General features: G+C 39.8%; 3 protein-coding genes across 4 annotated transcripts in view; 2 read left to right on the forward strand and 1 right to left on the reverse strand.

The window, feature by feature from the left end:
* The window catches only part of LOC102202556 (stromelysin-3-like), an 18,348-nt gene extending 15,713 nt beyond the window's left edge, over positions 1 to 2,635 (forward strand). Inside the window, exons 4-8 of the mRNA XM_005751951.2 lie at positions 251 to 384; positions 471 to 685; positions 806 to 1,010; positions 1,643 to 1,903; positions 2,009 to 2,635. Coding sequence (XP_005752008.1) covers positions 251 to 384; positions 471 to 685; positions 806 to 1,010; positions 1,643 to 1,903; positions 2,009 to 2,136 — 943 coding nt within the window. The 3' untranslated portion in view covers positions 2,137 to 2,635. The remainder of the gene's footprint in view (positions 1 to 250; positions 385 to 470; positions 686 to 805; positions 1,011 to 1,642; positions 1,904 to 2,008) is intronic.
* Positions 2,636 to 11,164: 8,529 nt separating this feature from the next.
* skp2 (S-phase kinase-associated protein 2, E3 ubiquitin protein ligase) lies at positions 11,165 to 16,379 on the forward strand. Its single transcript, XM_005751952.2, has 10 exons — positions 11,165 to 11,312; positions 11,891 to 12,129; positions 12,218 to 12,329; positions 12,743 to 12,886; positions 13,088 to 13,222; positions 13,534 to 13,632; positions 13,723 to 13,850; positions 14,106 to 14,157; positions 14,320 to 14,427; positions 14,879 to 16,379. The coding sequence occupies exons 1-10, from the start codon at positions 11,299 to 11,301 to the stop codon at positions 15,096 to 15,098; spliced, it is 1,251 nt and encodes a 416-aa protein (XP_005752009.1). The 5' UTR covers positions 11,165 to 11,298; the 3' UTR covers positions 15,099 to 16,379.
* Positions 16,380 to 17,198: 819 nt separating this feature from the next.
* The window catches only part of nadk2 (NAD kinase 2, mitochondrial), a 10,314-nt gene continuing 5,837 nt past the window's right edge, over positions 17,199 to 21,675 (reverse strand). For both annotated transcript variants that reach the window (XM_013915635.1, XM_013915636.1), the window contains exons 10-12: positions 19,599 to 19,652; positions 19,389 to 19,512; positions 17,199 to 19,281 (exon numbers count right to left, since the gene is read on the reverse strand). In XM_013915635.1, the coding sequence (XP_013771089.1) occupies positions 19,143 to 19,281; positions 19,389 to 19,512; positions 19,599 to 19,652 (317 nt within the window). In that variant the 3' untranslated portion in view covers positions 17,199 to 19,142. The remainder of the gene's footprint in view (positions 19,282 to 19,388; positions 19,513 to 19,598; positions 19,653 to 21,675) is intronic.

Here is a 21,675-nt window from a genome sequence, read left to right on the forward strand (position 1 = left end):
CACACACACACACACACACACACACACACACACACACACACACAGGAAGATTGTTGATTTATGTATCTGCACAACACTGCCAATTAGATGTGTATAAGGGTCACTGAATGATGTGTATTATTCAGAACTAATACTTAGAATTAAGAGTTGCACTGTACTCAATTTGCAACATGCTTAGCATAGAGAAAGAGCATCAAAAGAATGATATGTGGTAGGTTTACCTCGTCCTCTAAAAGAAGTAATTGTGTAGGTACTGGCATGGGGACAACTTACCATTCGATGGTCCAGGAGGAATCCTTGCTCACGCCTATTTCCCCCAGACACAGAGAGAGGGAGAAGTCCACTTTGACTATGATGAGCACTGGACAGTGGGCAATAATGCTGGTAAGTACATTTGAAAAGCTTTGAGCTGATTGGAACCAAAAATAACTACTCTCAGTTTGACTGCCCTCCTCTGTTTGCTTTTTTAGGCACAGACCTCCTCCAAGTGGCAGCTCATGAGTTTGGCCACGTTTTGGGCCTGCAGCACTCCCTTGAGCCCGATGCTGTGATGTGCCCATTCTATAGTGACGCTTACCCTCTGCAGCTGAGTGAGGATGACAAAAGGGGCATTCAGTATCTGTACGGATCCCCTCGGCATGCGCCACCTGTGATGACAGAGACCAATGAGATTGAGACTGAACTGGTGAGGCCCTTGAAAATACATGTATTTACTTAGAAAAATATAAGCCATTCTGTATTTTGCTGCTTTGCATGATAGTTCATAGACAAAAATATTCAGACTAAGTTTGTTGCTGTGTTCCAGCCAAATGCTTGCAAAACAAACTTTGATGCTGTATCCATGATCAGGGGAGAGCTCTTCTTCTTTAAGTCTCAATATATTTGGCGAATACGTGATGGGCAGCTACAAGCTGGCTATCCAGCTTTATCATCACGCCACTGGAAAGGAATTCCAGAACACATTGATGCTGCGTTTGAAGACAAGTCTGGCAACATCTGGTTCTTCCAAGGTACAGACGCGAACTAGACAGTTTTTTTCTGGGGGACACATTAAACAAGTATTTTCCACAAAATATCCTTTGTTCCTCAAAACTAGTCAAGCAAAAGTGATTTGATAACTTTAATGATATGTAGGGATTGCTAATTAGGAAACTGAAAGTTAAAGTTGTTAGGCAGTCAGAATGTAAAGAAAACAGCTATCAATGACTTTTGCAAATGTAGTTTACCTTAAAGGAAGATACACATGGACTGTAAAATTCTTAACTGCCACGTGGAAGTTAAAATAGTGAGTGAAAGGGAGTGAAGTCTTTATAAAATGTGTGTCTGGTGAGTTCAGTTAAGGGAGAAAGAAACTCAGGAGCCAATCAGTGATGAGAAAGTGAAGAGAGGAAATGAGGTAAATCTGGGGAAACGTGGGAACATGAGGAAAAAGGTTAAATAAAATAATAATCTTCACCACAGTGACACACGAGTTTATGGTAGAAATATGTAGCCTTGAATGTTGTTGTTACATGGTTGTTCTTTTTCACAAGGATGTGCTTTACATGTATTCAGCTGGGATGATTTCTAGAAACAACATCCTGGTGACTTATTAATTGTAATTAATTCATTATTTTAATTAATTTTAATTATTACTTATCAGGTGACAGCTACTGGGTTTTTGATGCTGAAAGGAAGATAACAGGGCCAGATTCAGTGAGACGGCTGGGTCTTCCTGTAACAGACATTGAAGCAGCTTTGAAGTGGGAAGAGGACCATACTGAGAAAGTCTACTTCTTCAAGTCGAGTTACTACTGGTCCTTCAATATTCAGGATAATCGAATTAATGACTTACACCCTCGCAGCATTTACGAGTGGAGGGGAATGCCCAGCCACATCGATGGAGCCTTCTTGGACAGATATGGTGAGGAGTGTAATCTCTGCCTCTGACTTAGTGACTTGTAGGTCTAGAGAAGGTTTTAACATGTACATCTGGAGTTCACTGTTGCATTCTTTTGCCCTTTGACAGGCTATGCCAATTTCCTGAGTGGAATGCACTACTGGAAGTTTGACCCTGTGGCACTGAAGGTACTGGAAGGCTACCCCCGGAGCATCGGCATGGATTTCTTTGGCTGCTCTGCCTCTCTGTCCAAATAAGTTACATCTGCATTACTTTTACAGATCATTTTTTCTGTTAAATTTCCCATACAAAACACTCAAGATGTTTTGGCTATATTCAATCTGATAGATTTCATGAATTTGACTCTAAAGGAAGTGTCTGTATTTGCCTTTTGCAGAGCCAGAAATGTTTCTGTCAGTGTCAGAATACAATCTGGAGAAAGCTAGTTAAAATTGTTAGTGTCAGTTCAATAAAAACTTCAGATCCAAGCTTATATCCCCCCATCTCAGCTGACTGCAGGCTTCCCCAACCTTATAAACAGTACGTTTGCATAATGACTAAAACTGGCACCAGTGGCTAACAATGGGCTGTGAGGTCAGTTTCATGGTCATTATCATGCAAATTGGCATGATGTTTTGGGAAAATGCATCTCAGCTGTTCCGATACTCGTGACACATAAGGGTTCACTAAGGGTTTTTGCTTAGGCAGCAGTTGTCTGTCTTCTCTCCTGGATCGGCTGGAGCTTTCTTTAAGCACCTTCCCAGCTTTGACAAATGTCCAGCTGAGATAACCACATTTACTCAGGGCCTTCTTGATGTCATGTTCTTCTGTTTCCCAGGCCCGTCTTTGTAAATGGTATCATGGCTATTGATCAATGATGAAAGAAGTCACTTGGAAGATGAACAAAACTCCCACTGAAAATTAAACAGAATTAACTTTCTGGAACTGCTTAAAATGATAACTCATAGTACTCATGCCCCGAGTATTCAAAACCCACACACTCATAAACTGTTCTTTTGAGTGTTTGAATAGTTTTAATTAAGGGATTAAGGCAAACACTTTCTTACATTAGTCTGGCATTATTGATGAGTTGCGTCAGTGGTAGAAACAAACAAACAACAACAACAAAAAAAATGTGTAGTTTTGATTTGATTGAAATCTTCAAACTCACTTTCAAGGAATCGGAGTTATTTACACGCTTTAAAAATATTTAAGAGTATTCTCCTGTTGTGTTAGCTGTTCATTAACCATACACACCTACTGGAGCCACTGACTATATTGTTTGTTGGCTTACAACCACAGATTGCATCTAAAAATGATAGATGTAGCTTCCTGGTTTGAAGAGGGAAGTCAGTGTGGATGTGCCTGAATCCTAAATTCTACTCCAATGTTCAGCAGGGAGCAACTCCTCTGCTTGCAGAGCCTTATTTTTGCCATTTGATAGCAACAGTGGAGACAGATAGGAAAGCAAAGAGAGAGAGGGTGGAAGACATGCAGCAAAGAGTCCCAGGTCAGATTCACTGTATTCTGGTCATGTGGTATATATGTGTATATCTGACCATGTATGTTTAGGGATGGCTACATCTCGGGAGGTAGAGCAGGTAATCTACTAATTGGAAAAGTGGTTATAAGAAGTGGTTATAGCTGTGCTAATAGAATAGCTCTACAGATGGCAGGTTCAAGTATCTCACCAAATGCTGCATGGATTGTACAGAGGACTGGCCGCTACAAGTTCTGATATGTTGTTTTGTTTTGTTTTCGTTTTTTTTTTCTCTGAGTAGAATAAAAAATGAATAAAAATGTAAAGGTTTTCCTAAGTAGTAACTTCAACCACAGTTTAGTTCTGAGAAAAATTGCTTTAACTAAATTCCCCCTCAGCTGTCCCCAAATGTGTGTTGTCATTGTATATATAAACATGTACAAATCCAGTTTTACAGAACTGTGGACACTGTGAAAAATGTAAATAAAAACAGAGAATTATGATTTGCAAATATCAAATACATTTGCAAATAAACCCAGAAATTATTCAAAGTAGAAGATACTGGTAAACTGAGAAAATGTACCATTTTAAGAAATAGGTATTTTTAATGGGAGCAACACATCTCAGAAAACTTAGGGGCATAATTACATCTGTGTAGTGTCCCTTCCTCTTTTCACTACATTCTGTAAATGTGTGGGAGCTGAGGAGAGCGGAACGTGGTCCCGTTCTTGTCTCATAGAGGATTATAGCTGCTCAGCAGTCCTGGGTCTTCTTTGCCATATACTTCATGATGCTCCCAATGTTCTCAGTTGGTGAAAAGCCTGGACTGCAGGCATGTCAGTTCAACATCTGCACTCTTCTACCACGATGCTGCTGAAACAGGTACTGTATGTGGTTCAGCATTTTCTTACTGAAACATGCAAGGCCTTCCCTGAAAAACACGTAATCTTGGTGGAGCACACGTTACTCTAAAACCTTGATATGTCTTTCAGGATTGATAAAGCATTTCCAGCTGTGCAAGATGCCAATTTCATAGGCACTGATACATATCTAGACCATCAGATATGCAGGCTTTCAACTGAGTGCTGATAAAAAGCTTGATATTCCTCCTTCCTCTTTAGTTCAGAGGACATGTTTCCAAAAACGTATTTCAAAGTGTTCTGAATTTTTTCACTTTACCTCAGTCCATTTTATCTTAGCTTTGGTACATTAGGGTCACGTTCACATATGATTCCTTCTTCGCACAACAGATAATTAACTTACTGAAAATGATGAGATATTCAAAGTTTTTCACTGACAATATCTATTCTGAAATTGTTCCACAACTTGAAGACTTTTTTTTTGTAGATAGACGAACCTCTGACCATGTTTACTTGCAGCTCCAAGATGCTTCTTTTACACTCAGTCATGTTTGTAACCTGTTGCCAATTAACCCAGCTATTTTTTTTAATTAAAAACCACTTACTTTTCCAGTGTTTTGTTGCCTGTCCCACCCTTTTGAGACATGTTTTTGGCATCAAACTCAAAATGAGCCAACCTTCTTACAGAGGTACATTTTCTGAGTTTAAAGGGCTGATATGTCCTATATTGTATTGCAAATAAAAATATGGGTTTGTAAGATGTATAAATCATTACTTTCTGTTTTATTTAGATTTAACACAATGTACTTACCTTTTGGAATTGGCTTTGTACATACATGTGTGTGGCTGGCCCTGTGAAACTGGGTTAGTGGTTTTACTGCTTCACTCTCCTTTGACCTCATCCACGGGCCATTTAGCCCCTCGGAAAACGATCTGCAAGTCATTTCTTTAAAAGAAAAATCAGGACCAGCCAGGAAATGATGCATTACTATAATAATGTAATTGCTCACAAAAGCAATTTCTAGCCTTTTATTCGGCTTCAGCAGAGGTAAACTGTTGTTCTGGCACTGGCCTGATGTGAGAAACGATTGGTTTGCTTTTGCATTGTGTGGCACTGACAGCCTGTGTTGCAAATCCAGTTTATCCATTTTATTTTTTTATAACTAAACTAAATAGTATCCAGAATAAATGAAGCTTTGTGGTTAATCTTAAATTTTTAAGGTGCTACTTAAGGTTCTGTAGACAAGACAGACACATGCCTCACATCTGCTCTTTTCAGTGTTAAGGTTGTCTGCTGATTCCTCAGAAAACCACTGAGTGAAATTTTTAAAAACATAAACAAAGGTAAACAAAACAAAAAGTCTCTGTGATATAAACTGTGGTTCACTTACAGTAATGCATATTTTTTATGGACATTACATATTTTAGTTTGTATTCAGTACTGTTTGCTATTTTTTGTAATAAACAGTGCAGGACACTGAGGATTGCAATGATTTGTAAAATACACTGGTGTGCTTGCAAAAAACAGCAGTCCATCATAGCATGGACAGTTAGCTGTAATTTTAATCATTGCAAATGTGCCTTTTATATAAACTCTCTGTTTACCATTATATTCAGGGGTATTTCATGTGAATAAACCAGTTCTGTATTTACACAAAAACAAACAAATTTTCCTGTTTTTGAATTCAAGCTTTATAATAGAAAAAAGTTTGTATGGAGGTGCTGAGTGAACTGAAAGAAACACGTCGATACTGTTCAGTGAACAGCATTGTGGTAAGTTGTCTTTAGCCTGCTGCTTTGATTCATATCAAGAAACCTGATCTCATTCCCAACATTTATGGACAATTCTTGCTACATTTAACACATCCCTTTAGCACTATTCTTAAACATACATGGTGCAACCACAGAATGGCTACATATATAACAACTAACAAAAGCATAAGGAGGCAGATGCTTTATAAGCTGACACAGTCATGAGTTAAACCCAGAACACAGAGATGGCTGTGCGGTCTTATGCCGTCTATTTGGCCTATTAGAGTCTTCCATCTACACTATCTAGTGCTATATAATATTATACCTGCGAGGCATAATCAGTCATGTGCAGCATGTCTCCTCTGACTACATAGATGTGGACACCACGGCATATCAAATTTTACACCATAAAAGCAAACTACTCTAATACAACATCTCACCTTCAAAAAGCAGCACAAAGGTGTACAAGGAATAGAATTTCTGAAAGTGGAAACATTTAAATATCCATGGTCAAATCTCCAAAGCAACAGAGAGTGCATAAGAGAGAGGAAGAGGAGCATGGCGACAGTGTGGAGTGGGTGGAGAGGGGTTTGACAGGAGGATAGCAGCAAGAGCGAAAGGGAAGATTTCCAAGATGATAGTAAGACCTGTTATGGCATATGGTTTGGACGATGGCAGTGACCAGGAAGCAGAACTGGAGGTTGCAAAGTTGAAAATGCTAAGATTTTGATGGTGACTGATGAGAACTGACAGAATAGAATTGAGTACATCGCAGCTCAGCATTTAGGAGACAAGGTCAGAGAGGCAAGGCTGGGGTGGTTTGGGCATCCCGAGCAGGGACAATGGATATACTGTTAGCAGGCATGAAGGAGTAAAATAGGAAAATCACAGAGAAGATTCATAGATGTAGTGAAGGAGGACATGCAGAGGGCTGATGTGAAAAGGGAGGATTATAGAGACACGGTAATTTTGAGGCAGATGACCCGCTGTGGGTGAAAGGCAGCAGCCAAAAAAAAAAAAAAAAAAAGTAGAAGGAAAAATTGCATCACAGTAATTTCTATATCATATATTTACATCTTGCCTTGAGCATTTTAATGCATATTATGATTAATGACTAAAGAGACAAATGAAATCCAGCCATTTTTTCACCTCCCATAAATCTCATGTAAGTAGATTGATAAATGTGCTATTCTCATTTTTAGCTTAAAAAACCCCTTGCCTTTAGGCTTAGCAGGTCTGTGCAAGATGTTTTTATAACACAGATGAATATATTTTTAGGCCCAAGTCTAAACTGTCATAGTTCTGTTCTGTGTTTGTTTATTGTTGTTTTGATCTTGATTATATTTCCTAGTTTAGTTTTCTTTGTTTCTGGCTTTGATTATGTTTTATCTCGACGGATTATGGTTTATTTTAGGTTGTTTAGCATTTCCCTTTCTATCATGTCCTTAGTATTTTGTCTCTATGTTATGGATCTCCTTCTGTGTCCCTGTCTGACTCTGTGTTTCGTCTCCCTTACCTTTTCCTATGTTCCTCTCTTCCTGTTTGCTTATCCCCATCCTAGTGTCAAGTTTGTGAAACTTTGTTATTTTGTTAATCCTTGGCTCATGTGCATTATGTCCAGTTTTGTTTCCCTTGTCTCGTTACAACTAATTCGTTCCTGCTTGGGTCCCATGTGTTTCCACTCCCCTTGTCACCCCTCAGCGTATTTTTCTGTCTTCCTTTGTTGGAGCGTCTGTTAACCTACCTGTGTCTCTATGTCCCAAGTGTTTAGTTGGATTTCTTATTTTGTGTTTGTCAATCAGCCTGAATAAGCAGCTTGTCTTTTGTTAAAGCTACTCCCTGCTTCCATTGTCTGCATTTGTGTTCTCACTCTCCACTTCTCACCATCTGCTGCAGCAGATCTTGACAACTCAGATCTGCTACATGTGTCTTAATTTGTTTAGCTAGACATTTGCTCTTTACCTGCAACTTCTGACTCTGTCTTCTGACAGGGATCAAACACATAGAAAGATATCAATCTGAGGGAACATGCAAATATAGTTATACAATTGTATCACTTAGATAACAGTGATAATTTAAATTAAAATGCTATGTGTGGGGAGCACATGTGAAGACAATTGAAATGGAACCACTATTCTAGCTTCAGGAATTTCATTATATGAAGAAAGTTGCTGCAGTTGGATGTTACTTTCTGAATCAGGACAAGGTTTTGGCGAAAAACAATTACTTAGAAAAACCTGTCAGGTTGGAATATTGTTAAGTATGCATCAAAATTATTAACCAAACAAAGATATGTTCCACTCGCAGAGTGTGGAACCATGCTCACAAGACTATGTAATTTGTTGCATAATAGTTAGGGATAGTTGCTGCTGCTCAAACTTCATCCAATGTATTGTCTGCTGTGACTTAGGGCTACAAAATTACATTATTTTAAAAACGTACTTATCTTGTATCAAAAAAAAAATCCCACAGATTTGTTTTTTGTAACTGAGGGCTTTTATTTTGAACATTTCACATTTTTAAAGCATACTAATCTTCCAGTAAGAAAGTTTTATTTTGAAAATCTGACACACCTTGTCCCTCCTGTTAGTCATTGTCAGGGTCTGGGACTGTTACCTTTGTGCACAACTGCGTGTATGTGTGAGAACGAGGGAGAAAGGTCAAGAGTTATAAATAGCAGCTTACGCACATATGACCTGAGGTGGAATTACATCATTTTTTCCAAACTATAAATATTTGCGCTTCCCATACTTATATATCCATACTCAAAATCACAGACAGCCTCTGAGACACTGTTAGATGGATAAATAACTCTAAATAGGTTGAAATGTGTGTGTGGAACACACTGAAATGGAGGCAAATGACATGTTGTGGCGACCCCTAAAGGGAGAAGCCGGAAGAAGGGGATTAGTGGGAGACGTGTGTATATATTTGAGCCTGTATGGTTTAGAGAAAATCCAAAATATTTCTGAAGAGCGTGTGACAGAGTAGATTAGGCAGACATTCGGGATGGGCTTCTAGCTGGCACACCAAACAGGATTCACAACGAAGAATGAGAGGTAAGCACTGCTCATCTGGCCATTAAAAGAAAACAAACAAGCAAGTAAATTAAATTGCTGAATCATAAATTGCCTGAGCAGCAATACCACGGTTGTAGATCAAAAATCTAGGAACAGGTGGTGTAGAAGACTGGGCTTAGGTACTATCACTGATTGCAGGTTAGAGAACAGGTCCTGGGAGCTCTCTGGACCATGCTTACTCCTGAAAAACAGTGGTTAGTTCCAGCCATATGTGCACTTATTTACAGAGATAGCTGAGAGAAAGAGATAGAAAAAGGGGAGATAGATAGAGGGCAGATTGCAACCTGGAGGATGTGGAAACGTGACACATGCATGGTCTCATCAGGAGAACAGCCACAGGAAGGCGCACACATACTGCTGCAATGCATCTCAGCCCACAATTTAAATGAAAATTTGGATTTATTTGTGTGAATTCAGCACTCAGAGGGATGGTGATTTTTGTTTGCACTGGCCGCAATGATTCATTGAATATTTCAAATAATTCAATTATAAAAACTTCTCGACACAAATCCTTTGCCTCAATGCTCCGTTTAATGCACGGCTCTGTAATACTGCTCCTAAATGGTATGTGAATAAAAACTGTGACAACATTAAGCCCACACAGCCCCCAGTTTTGAACAGAAACACTGATAACACAACAGTAGCAGTGTTGATGACGCTGGCACAGTTTAATGCGGAGCCGGAGTCAGTTTACACATCGTGGTGAGCTCGGGTAGAGCTTTACTGGGGAAAAGCTGCTGGAGTCCTTCATCTACGCACCTGATCAACAAAACTCTGACATGATAAGCAAACTTTGTATAGCTGCTCCACCAACCAACATCTGTTTTACACAGAGAGAAATCTCCAGTAAGTCTCAAAAAGTTGTATTAAAATATGCAGATGAACTGTTATCCCAGCCCATTGTTCCTTCAGTGGGCTGGTTTCAGTCATTATGCAAATGTACTGTTTACAAGATTGGGGAAACCTGCAGTCAGCTGAGACTGAAGAAGTCACTTGGATGAGTGACGAAACGTTGCTTCCATGTAAAATCGGACAGCTGCTGTCAGCCATGATCAAGCTGTATAATTTAAACATAATATCAGACTAAGTTAACCCTACGTCCAGATGAACAGAATCAACTTCTGGAGATTTACTTATCTGGATGATTGAGCATGCATCAAGACACTAGACCATATTAATTTCAAGGCTTTCATAAAATGTTTCAGATTGAAAGTGAAATAATATAAATTGCATTAATATTTACAATATAAAAATAAAAGCTTTTTTACAAGCAAAAATAAAATAAAATAAAACACACATGGGCAGTAAAACGCTGGGCCACTGACCTGAGGGTTGTTAGGTTGGACACTGATGATTGGTGTGGAAGAATAGTGGCTCTATTCTGAACCCCTCACCCTGTCACTAAGGGAAAGCCCCCTTTAGGAAAAAGCTATTTTCTGCCATTTGTATCTGCAGTCTCATTCTAATAGGGTCAGCAAAAAAGATCAGGGCTATATTAACTTATATATGGTGTTTCTTAACAACCGTCTGGTGGCAAATGGCTGCATAACATTTAGGACACAACAACTAGTAAGTTTGGTACCAACTAGTGACAATATCGCAATTAGTCGACTCGACGCACACATCCCTAATCTTACTTCATACGTCTTTTGACCCAATTGGTAACACAAGTGCATTACACTGATTACACAAATCAGTAAGATGTTTCCCTTTCCTAAAAAGAGTGTCATTTAGAAAACAATGACCTCTTCTTATTCTACTTATAATTAGAATTACCTCCTCCTGCCTACTTATTCCTCTATTTCTTGTAACGTGAACGGTTTTGTACTTTATATAAATGTCTCCCTTTTACTTCATTATCCCACGCCATTTCTCATAAATTCTTAATTTCTTTCCAAACGTTTCCCTTGAGAATTCGACAACGGTATCTGCATATCAATATCTACTTTTTAATAGCTTCTTTGGCCAACCTATCTGCTCTTTCATTACCCACAATACCTATATATATATGTGCCATATATATAATAATATATATGGCACATAACACAACATAACTCAAAAAACTGCCACCTGGCGAAAGCACTAATGCGTATGACGTATCGCGATCTACGTGCAGGCACGTCCGTGACGTAACTATAAGAGGGCGCCCCGGTGTTGGCGGCGAATTTAAAGTCTCGGTTGGAGGGCTGCAATCCAAGCAGTCTTGCACTTTTCGTGTAGGATCGTACTTGGTTCGAGTAAAAGGAAATGCCAGGCGACAGGTATCGTCCTCAGTGGTTCTTACTTTCTGTTACTAAACATATTTGAGGTATAGCGGTGCATAAGTTATCTCTCAGATGTGTTGCACATGTGAGAACGAGCCGCCATCCCAAGGCTAGCTTGGTGCTGTTTAACTGTCCCGACTCAAAACTGTGCTTTCCATTTCTAAAGTAGTGTGAACAAGGCGGTTTTTATGCGAAATTGTGTGTTCGGTAGACTGTCAGCGTCGTTAGTGTAAAACTGTACCGATAGCGCGCTTTCTCCCCAGCGCTTTCCCTCCACGCCTGTCAGCGGCTCTTTTCTTCCCGGGGTACACGCTGTAAGCTAACCGCAGGGCAGGAGTGGACGCCCTGGACCACCTGCATGTGTCTGTACTGAAAGACAGGAGACGGTGTCTGTCGTTTGGTTTTGCAGTCAGTTTGCGCGGTCACTCCGCTGGTAGCTACATCAATATGGCGGGCACGGAGGGGTTCTTTAGAGGAAGCTAGGCCGCTAAGTAGCCTTTCTGTGGGGTGTCTGTGTAATGATGAAGCCTTGTTTAACGATGCCCACATGTGTGATTAACCTCTGCTTCCAACAGTGTCCCACTGCAGGATCGTCCCTGCCTTAGTCTGCAGGACTCCATGCTGACTCAGCCCAGGAAAAGCAAGTCCAGAGGCATTCTTAGCGAGGGCCTGGACACTGAGTGCACCCCAACAGATTTCATCCTGCAGTTCACACCACCGCGCAAGCAACAGCGGCTCTTCAGCAAGGGGAAGGAGAATGACAGCAATCAATTTGTTCTTAGCAGGAGATCAAGGAGGAAAGACTCCTCACCAAGTAGGAGCAGATGCTTTTCTGATGTTTAAGATGAGGGCTTTCACCTGTGATCAACTTAACCTTTTTCCCTTTCTCTTTCCCTCTGCAGACATTTCATGGGATCAACTACCAGACGAGGTTGTTCTTAGGATTTTCTTCTGCCTTCCTCTGCAGGACCTCGTCAGAATATCTGTAGTTTGCAAGCGCTGGCAACGTTTGGCGTGAGTCATAATGATCATTAACAAAATCTCTGGCCCTGCTTCTTCCCGCTTAATTTTTTTTTTTTAAGTGCAGGGCGGATCCTAAAGATTGAGTTTGCATACTTCAAACCACGCCTCTGGTTCTTTCTCACATCTCGTGACGCTTATCACAGTATTCAAAAATATGGAAATCCGTGGCCCTGTGGATTCCTCATTAAAGGATAACTCCTAGTTCATCCATTAAACATCACATTCGAAAGTATTAAATTCTGACAAACTGGTAGACAAACGAGTTTGTGCTGCTCGATATTCTCAATGACACACACAATGAAATTCACATTTAACAGAACGGGTTGCTGTGTGCACGTTATTTACTGCAGGCTGCTGTAGGGGTTTGCCTCCATGACACCTCTTTGCTCGTGCATTCATCACAGGTTTGACGAGTCTCTGTGGCACAGTGTGGATCTAGAGGGGATGACCCACACGGCTCTGGCTCTGCAGCAGGTGCTGAGGACTGGCATCCGCAGACTGCGCTGCCCTCGCTCCTTTGTGGAAGAGTTGCACTTAACAGGCAGAGGGTTAGTCACATATATCGTGGTCTGTCCTGATTTTCTTCTTCAGTGGAAGACTTACTCTGAGTTTTCCTTGCCTGCGAAAATCTAATGAAAACTATCTAATGTCTAACTATTTAATTTTCCTTCACACCAAAGAGCTCCAAGTATTAAGTTCTGTGGCACTTAAGTAGAAAAATGCTCTTTTCTTTCTTTTCCATTATACAGCTCTTTGCAGGTGGTTCAGATGGATCTGTCAAGCTCAATCATACCAACGTTGGCTCTGGAAGACATCATCTGTCGCTGCAGACTGCTAGAATGTCTGAGCCTGGAGGGTCTGCAGCTCTCTGACACCATCATCAGGTGAGATCTGAACCATTTGCTACTGATTAGAGCAGCAGGGATGTCACTGATTCCCAGGGTCTTTGCAGCTGCTTTTCTCTTATCAAAAATATGTCTGAGCTTTTCCTGACTTCAGATGTCCAGGGAAACATGCCTTTGTCTGAAAAGTCAGTGATGCTGTTTGTAGTAGAGCCTCATCAGAGATGGAAAAGTCGTGCTGTGACTGTTGATTGTAAACTGGCAAAACACTAAATTCCTCTCAGTAAATGCATTTTCTGAATGTGTTTGAGCCTTAAATCTGTACTGTGTGTTTGTTAATCTCTTTTACTCAGCTGTCTGGCAAAGAACACCCGCCTACAGGAGCTCAACCTCAGCGGCTGCTCTGCCTTCTCCGCTCCTGTGCTCACTAGGATGCTTAAATCCTGTTCCCGGTCAGCTGCTCAGTCCTTATTTACTTTGTAACCACAGTTTCAGTTTCTCCTCTGCCTCAGATTTACTAATGCAATTATTTTGTGTTTCAGTATACAACAGCTGAACTTATCATGGTGCACCTTTGATAATAATCACATAAAGAGCGTCGTTGATAATCTCAGTTCCAGTGTTACACATCTCAACCTCAGCGGTTACAGAGAGAGCCTCACCCTAAATGGTGAGTGGTGGAGATCTTCAAGTCACTGATTTCAACACTAACAAACACAGCTGGTTTGTCCTGAATGATGTAACACTGAACAAGCTGCATAATGATACAGTAATTTGATTCACTTGACAGCTTGAAGGGTAACACTGAGGGTGCTGAAGTCAAATTACTGTAGTTTGTGAAAACTATATATAGATCGATCTAGATCTTAAAGATTGTTTGAGTTGCATCATTCTGACGTGTGTCTGTGTTATTTCTCATTTTTAGATGTGAAGGTGTTGGTGGAAAAATGCCCCCAGATTAAAACTCTAGATTTGAGGTAAAAGTTTAGTCATTCTTCTATGTTTGGTATTTAACTGTGGGGTTTTTCTTTAAGTTGTCTCGTTTTATTTGCTATTGCAAATTAAATTGTCATGGATGGAAAAATGTCTTTACTGTGGCCACAGATGACTGCAGCTTAAAATCTGTTTCTGTGTGGCAGTGATAGCACTCTGCTGACAGCTGACTGCTTACCTGTCCTCAGTCAACTCAAGCACCTGCTGCATCTGTCCCTGAGCCGCTGTTATCACATTCACCTTGCTGCTCTCACGTAAGTTTTTGTCCGCCTCCCACCTCCATCCATGTCACTGCTAGTTAGTGTGTCCCATCTGATCGGATCTTCTAGCTTATTTATTTTTTTTGCCACAGGTATGTAGATGTTTGTTTGTGATTATTATTCAGGTGGAAACGCACTGTCTAAGTTACTAGTAAAGTACACGGATGATGATTACAGCACTAGTCTGTTTGGTAACTAGTGCTAGGTGTGGTGTTCATTTACAGTTTGATTTTATTAGTACAAAAACTCTGCTCTAACCTCGAGCTCTATATTTGGGACTTGTTTGCATGAGTGAATACTGAAAACTAAATGCTGGTCTAGATTTTATTTGGGGCCTAAACGGGGAAAATCTGTTAAATTTAATTTATAGTTTTCTAAAAAGAATATAGAATCATATTTGAATAACTGAAAATCACGATTAATACTTTAGCTGGTGTGATTGCAGTGACGTGGGTATAATGTTCCCTGTGCTGAGCCAGCTGGATGTGTTTGGGCTGGTGCAAGATAGCCAGCTGCCCTCTCTGAAGAGGGAGATGCCTCATGTGAGCATCAACTCCAGACCCTTTTCAAGCATCGCCCGGCCCACACCGGCCAGCAGGTTTGTTGGATCCACCAGCGACCGCACCATGTGGAACAAGAAGTGTCGACTGCGGTTTGGACTGTAACAACCATGGCTCCTCCTTATTTCTTTAGTCCAGTTAGTTTGTAACGCAGAGAGTTTTGTCCTGCAAAATTCCAATGCATTCAGGTCTGACCTGGTGTGCAGTAATGGAACAATGTTTCAGTGTTTGCTGCTAAAGAATATGCTTTCTAGCCTTGCTTGCACATTTGTGTGCTCTTAAATGCAGAGCACGCAAGCTTGTGAAGAAATGTCAGGGTTGTGAAGTGAAACGTTACATTGTTTTAGGTTCTAATAATGTGTTAATTCATTTAAAAAATGTATTGAGCATGGTTTACAAGGGGGTAAAGTGATTTAATTGGCTAAATACTCGTATCAGTTTTGCTCACTAATATCTGGAAATCAGTAAATGCATAACGAAGGTATGTTAAGGAGGCATTTACTGTGCTGCCTAAATGATCACAGATCTTTTGATAAGCTTAATGATTTTAAAACGGCCTCTTCTATTTTAGAAAAGTCAAATATTGACTATCGTCCAAATAATTTTAACTTGTAATCCAACATTTATCAGTTGCATCCTTACCTCCAGCTGTCGACATATTTAACAGTAAAAGTGTTTTGTGTGTGTCAGCTGTAAGAATGAGAGAACATTTGATTTTAATTGAACCAGTTTTAATGACAACTGATATATGTGGATCGGTCTCAACACATTGTTGCTAAAGAGACTACCTTTTATGGACTTCCAAATAATCTGTGTTGCTTGGAGTAATCCAAGTAGCTCAATAGTGTGGTTGTGTTTGCCCTCGTGTCAGCTTTAACTCTAGAGGAACATGTGAATGACTTATTTTCACCTCTGCGTCCTTTCTCATAAACCACTTTAAACTAAAAGCTATTGAATTTTTCTGTGGGATTTATTTAACTTAAGGAAACTTAAGATAAGGAAATGTACAGTTTGTGCCACATGTTTATGTAATGTTTGCCTCTGCAGCATCAGTGGATTATTAGATCAATAATGATGTTCAAATGTTAAGTTTGATTTAAGTTTTAAAAACTATTGCTTTTCCTGTAGAGAAATGAGTTGTTATACATTGTCCAGTTTTAAGGCTTAAAAGTATTTGGACAGTGAAGAAGTAAGCAGATATTTTAGATTTCTTGTACTAAACTTGGATTCGATTGCTACTTGTATGAACCGACAGGAGTGAAGAGATGTGAATAAATTGAAAACCCTGAAAAATCATAAAAGACCTATTGGAGATCCCAAAAGGTTCATTCTGTTCATCTGGATCGTGTTTTCAATGTGAGAAATGTTTTCTCACTCATCCGAGTAACTTCTTCAGTCTCAGCTGACTGCAGGTTTCCCCAACCATATAAACGGTACATTTACAACAGTACATGTACAGTTTATAAGGTTGGGGAAACCTGCACTCAGCTGAGACTGAAGAAGTTACTCGGATGAGTAACAAATAGGCCTCGGCTGTTTCCCATGATGCACTGAGTATTTCTTCTTTCCCTCTCTCTGTGCTTACGAACCACTCTGCTCTCTGGTTCGGTTTTCTTTCCCTCAGCCCAACCAGTTTCAGCAAATTGCTGCCTCTCCCCAAACAGTGTCAAAGGATTCTTCCTGTTAAAAGGGAGTTTTCCTTTCCCACTGTCAAAGTGGGAAAGGAATTACCGTTGGGGTTTTCAGTTTTCTCTGTAATATTGTAGAGTCTTTACTTTACAGTATAAACAGTGTACATTTGTGGGCATGGCATGAACTGTGACATACTTGCAGTGCTGACAGATGATTTTCTTGTGCAGTTACAGCAGACTGACTAAAATGGTACACTGTGCAGATGATTAAATGCACTGAGCATAACCAAATGTATCAAGGGCAAGGGAGGTTGCTGCAGAGGGATAGTTTTTAGCATTTCTTCCAGCAGACAACTTCTCAAATCTGATTGGGGTTTTTTTTTTTTTTTTAAATTAAGGATGACTCCTCCCACAATTTGGACCATTATTTCAGCCTCCAAATTGTTAATTATTAAAAATGATAAATTTCCTGTTAAAGTCACAACGAAAAACAACCTGCTCGATACAATGAAGACAGGAAGGTAATAAGATGAGCTTAATGGGGGGGGGGAACAAAAGCAGCACACAGAAGCACTTGTAGTTCATATCACTTTATCGAGTTCCAAAACAAAACATTCCAGTAGTGTGTTTCCATAGGGAAACTTGCCTTTGGCATGGTGCATGTTACACTTTGCAGATAACTTTTCAAACAGAACATGGTTTTTGCAAGAACGCTCCAAGTCAAGAGATTTGTTGGGTTAAAAATAACTTTGTATCCATCAGATACTGTTTCACCTATAACTTTAGCCATGCCCACCACAGACAAGACTGTTTCCTGTCTTAGGAGGTGTCAAGAAACAGCCCCTTTAACTCTACCAGAGAAAAAAAAACCAACCCTTTAAACATGGAGCTCTCTTTGCTGCACTACATTTTTTTTTTTCCTCTAAAACTTACCGTTCTGTGTGGCTCAGACAGCTAGGAAAAATAGACACTATATTCCAAAAATATCTTTACTCGGCAAGCCGCTGTGCTTCAAGTCCTCTGCATACATTTACAATTATAAAACTTACAGCGGAATTGAATATATGCTTGGAAAGAACAGGACTGATGAATCTAGATTTTTCTCTAGTGTTAACGAGGCCCTGAAACCAACAGAGAATGTCTCCTGGTAACAAATACTGTACCAAAGCCAGATGTAGCATATCCCACAGTTGGCCACAAACTTAGGTTAAATGCATTAGTGAATGTTCTTTCAATACCATCAAGACATCCTGTAGATTATTTCCCCCTCAATTTATAGGATAGTAGATAGTAGGATGAGTAGGAAATGTGGATTAATCCACCACTGAAGACAGCTGGCTAGCTTATAGTATTGGCTGATAATAACTTAACATATCCAGTTATATATAGATATATATTTAAAATGGAGTGCTTTGAGTGGTCTGTAGGAACAGAAAAGAACTCCATGCTAGTTGTGCCATCAGTACATATGTCGAGTGTTAAAAAACTTGTTTTGGTGGGGTGTTTAAAAACCCTGTCACAGTTTGACCAGCAGGGGGCTTTGCTTCCACAGTCTTAGCACTGCGCATCACATGTAACAGGAACGCATCACAGAGCCAGACGGTTGTGCCAGTAAGTTACTAATCAGTTTGAAAATAATGATTCCTTTTAGCCTACATAATATATATATATAGAGATTGGAGATGTAACATGGTAAAAAGCAAAAATTAAAAACAAATACCAATTGTCATTAGTATTTCAATAACATTCAATAACAATTGTGTTATTGTGTGGTTTTGTACATTTATGGTTACACTCTCCCCACGTTCTTGCACTTTTACTTCATCTTCAATTTCCCAGAAAGCTCCTCACATGAGTCAAGCATTTCATTATAATCAGCTCAAGTTATGCTATCAGTGGTGATAATCAGGAAGTCAAAGTGTGACACTGTCCTAATCGTAATGCATGTATAAAAAGAATCACCTGATGTATCAATATCAGAAGTTTGAACTCCTTAGAAATCTGCAGCCATGTTCTGTTTAAAGGGTTTTTGTGTATTCAGCAATAAATGATAAACTTGAGGCAGAGTAATTTGGATTTGTTGACAACAATAACTCTGAATAACTTTGCCCATATTCTTAAAGCTCACTCAGTAGTGTGAAACCTACTGAAAATCTTTGTCCTGTTTCAGTGTGGGGCAATATTCACAAACAGTTTGCTGGATCAGTGTAGCTTTTATGTCTGACGTTTCCAAAAGACTTCAGGTCTACAAAGAGTTTTTACATTCTTTCATCTTGGCCTTAGTTTCACTGCTCACTTTAGGGCTTGTGCTGATATACCGTAAATATAATCAGAAACTGTATCTAAATAAAGGATCATCTTTGTAGCTTGGAATATTGACACAAATATTAAAAATGAAAAGTGTAAATGGGTTTTGTTTGTAAAATATGTATAATAAAACAAAAGCAAAGGACAAATACTTCCCTTTGAACACATCCACTTGTGAACACTGTTAGCTTGAGAGATATTCAGACTTGTCTCAGTTTTCTAACACAACAGTCCGGAGCTGGTCCTCCTCGCTCATGCTGATTGTAGCGATAGCACCATCGTTGAATTCAAAGGAAGTCCCACCATCCACCACCATGCAAGCATCCCAACAGCGGGAGCGGACACACAACCTGAAGGCAGAAAAGAAGGAAAAAAACCCCAAAACGATCAAAGGCTTCAGTTACAGCACAGACTCATCGACGTTCTGCTCTGCCTGAGACTGGTGATCACCACTGACTTTGTGGCAAAGCCTCTCTGTCGACTGCTGGAGAAGACCCTGTTCACGATGGGCTCCCTGACGCTGTAGAACAAACGGCTGTCATCTGGGCTGAACACCAGAGACTTGTTGTATTCCTCTGTAACTGATCACACAAGTGCAAGAGCAAGATAAAAAAAGGCTATAAAACTACACAAATCAACAATAATGACAAGAGAAATAGGAGCTCACCTTTTTCAATTAATTCTTGGTTAAGGGGGATATCCAGACCTGACTGGGATTTCCCTGGAAGAAAATAAAAAGGCATTTAGGAAACAAATTGGGTTTTATGCATGCAAGGACCAGTTACAATCTACAGTTCCAGAACAGTACAATAGAGGCCAAATATTATCTAATACATTTTGGATTCCAGGTAAGTGGGATCACTGCAGTTTGTTAACTTTTGTTTTGAAAATTTGAGAAGTTTAGCATCAACCTTACTGTGTGTGTTACAGTTTAAGTCAGCGGTCCCTAACCCCCGGGCGGGTCCGTGAGTCGTTTGGTACCGGGCCGCGAGAGTTGCGGCTCAGGTGTGAAATGTATGGTTTTCAGCGTTGTTTTGTTATCGCTTTTATCGTTAACTCAGTTTTCCTGGGTCTTTTCACGTGTGTTATGAATAAATCTTCTTTTTTCGGTACCGGTACTAGTTTTACTTTGTTGTATTTATCCGCGACACCTTAAAGGCCGGTCCGTGAAAATATTGTCGGGCATAAACTGGTCCGCGGCGCAAAAAAGGTTGGGGAACGCTGGTTTAAGTGAAAGGTCCTCAGGATTACTAATAAAATAATACCAGGTTTTATTCTTTTTCTCCCCTCTTAATCCACATGCTGATGGAAAGTGGACCTTTTGTACCTCCCCTTATTTTCTGTCATGAATGCTGTTCCAGTGGTGGACACCAGAGTTATTAGAGTTTTTCTTTTTCATATTTTATTGCTTTTAATTGAATTTAGTTTCAGTCAGCTCCAGAGTGGAATGTTTAGTTTTATTTGTTTCAGTGTCTTTTAAATTATTATTCTATGAAGTGGAGAGTCAGAGGCAACATTTCTTGTAGGCAGGCAAGTACCAATAGAATCTTTACCAGACTAACACATACTAAAACTGAGGCTCTTTCCTTTAACATCATTTCAGTTGGTTTTAGCGTCAGTCTAGTTTTTATTTTCCATTTTTAGTTTTAGTTTTTATCTTACTTAACAATAATAATAACCTTGGGTGGATACTCAGTGTTACCCCTGTCCACAGCTTTAAGTTATGAGGTAAGTGTATGTGCTTTAGCCCTAAAAACTCCAGACAATTTAGTATGTATGGATCTGTTTGACACTCGAATGTGCAGTATGTTTACCTCAGGCACACAGCTCTGGGTAATGTTACACCCACCTGCTGTTTAAAGCTCCTGCTTACAAGGGTCAACTATTCAGAAAAAGATGGTTAAAGGGAAGGGTGGCTTTAGCAGCAGAACTGCCAAGAGGTCATTAAAAAACAAAAATCATATAACTCTAAATAAATAAATAAAATCTGAACTTCATATTTAATCAGTTTGTGATAAATAAATTTAAAAAATCATCAATATATCATTACAGTTTTATTCATCACAGTGAATTTTGGGGTGTGTCAGAGCAGTGGGGGAACCATAGGTGAATTGAGGAGGTGAAGGGCTTCAGACCGAGTGGTTGACAGTGAGTAAGAGAGCGGCTGCATCGGGCAAATAAAGAAAGTGGTCTTTTTCTTTTTCAAATATACACAAATTGTTTAGATTGACAACCAGGCAAATGGAACTACACATTCTTCTTGAGAGTTTAGGTGTTACTATTTTGCTGCATTTGCTGATAAGGAACATTAAGACAGACACATCTTGCAAGTCTCTGCCTGCTACTCTGCAAAGTTATGATGATATCTGCGTAGGGATGGGTATCGAAAACCGGTTCTTGTTGAGAACCGGTTCCCACTGTTTCAATTCCTTGGAATTGTTTGCCATTTTTGCAAACGATTCCCTTATCGATTCCAGTCGCCCCAAATGACGTCACCACGTTGCGGAGCATCATTTACCTGGCAGGAAACACGGCGCCTAAGCGGCTCAAACGCTCAAAAGTTTGATTATACTTTACAAGAACGGATGACGACAGGGCAACTTGCAATACTTGCAAAGTAGATATTTCATTTAAGGGAGGAAACACTACGAATATGCAAAAGCATTTGCTCACAAAACACGCGATGACCTTAAATGAATGTCGTGTTTTTAATGCCGCTTGACTCGTGAATCTCAACCCAGCAG

The sequence above is a fragment of the Pundamilia nyererei genome, unplaced genomic scaffold, assembly GCF_000239375.1.
Source record: "Pundamilia nyererei isolate P.nyererei 1_Seehausen unplaced genomic scaffold, PunNye1.0 scaffold00335, whole genome shotgun sequence".
Classification (NCBI taxonomy): domain Eukaryota; kingdom Metazoa; phylum Chordata; class Actinopteri; order Cichliformes; family Cichlidae; genus Pundamilia; species Pundamilia nyererei.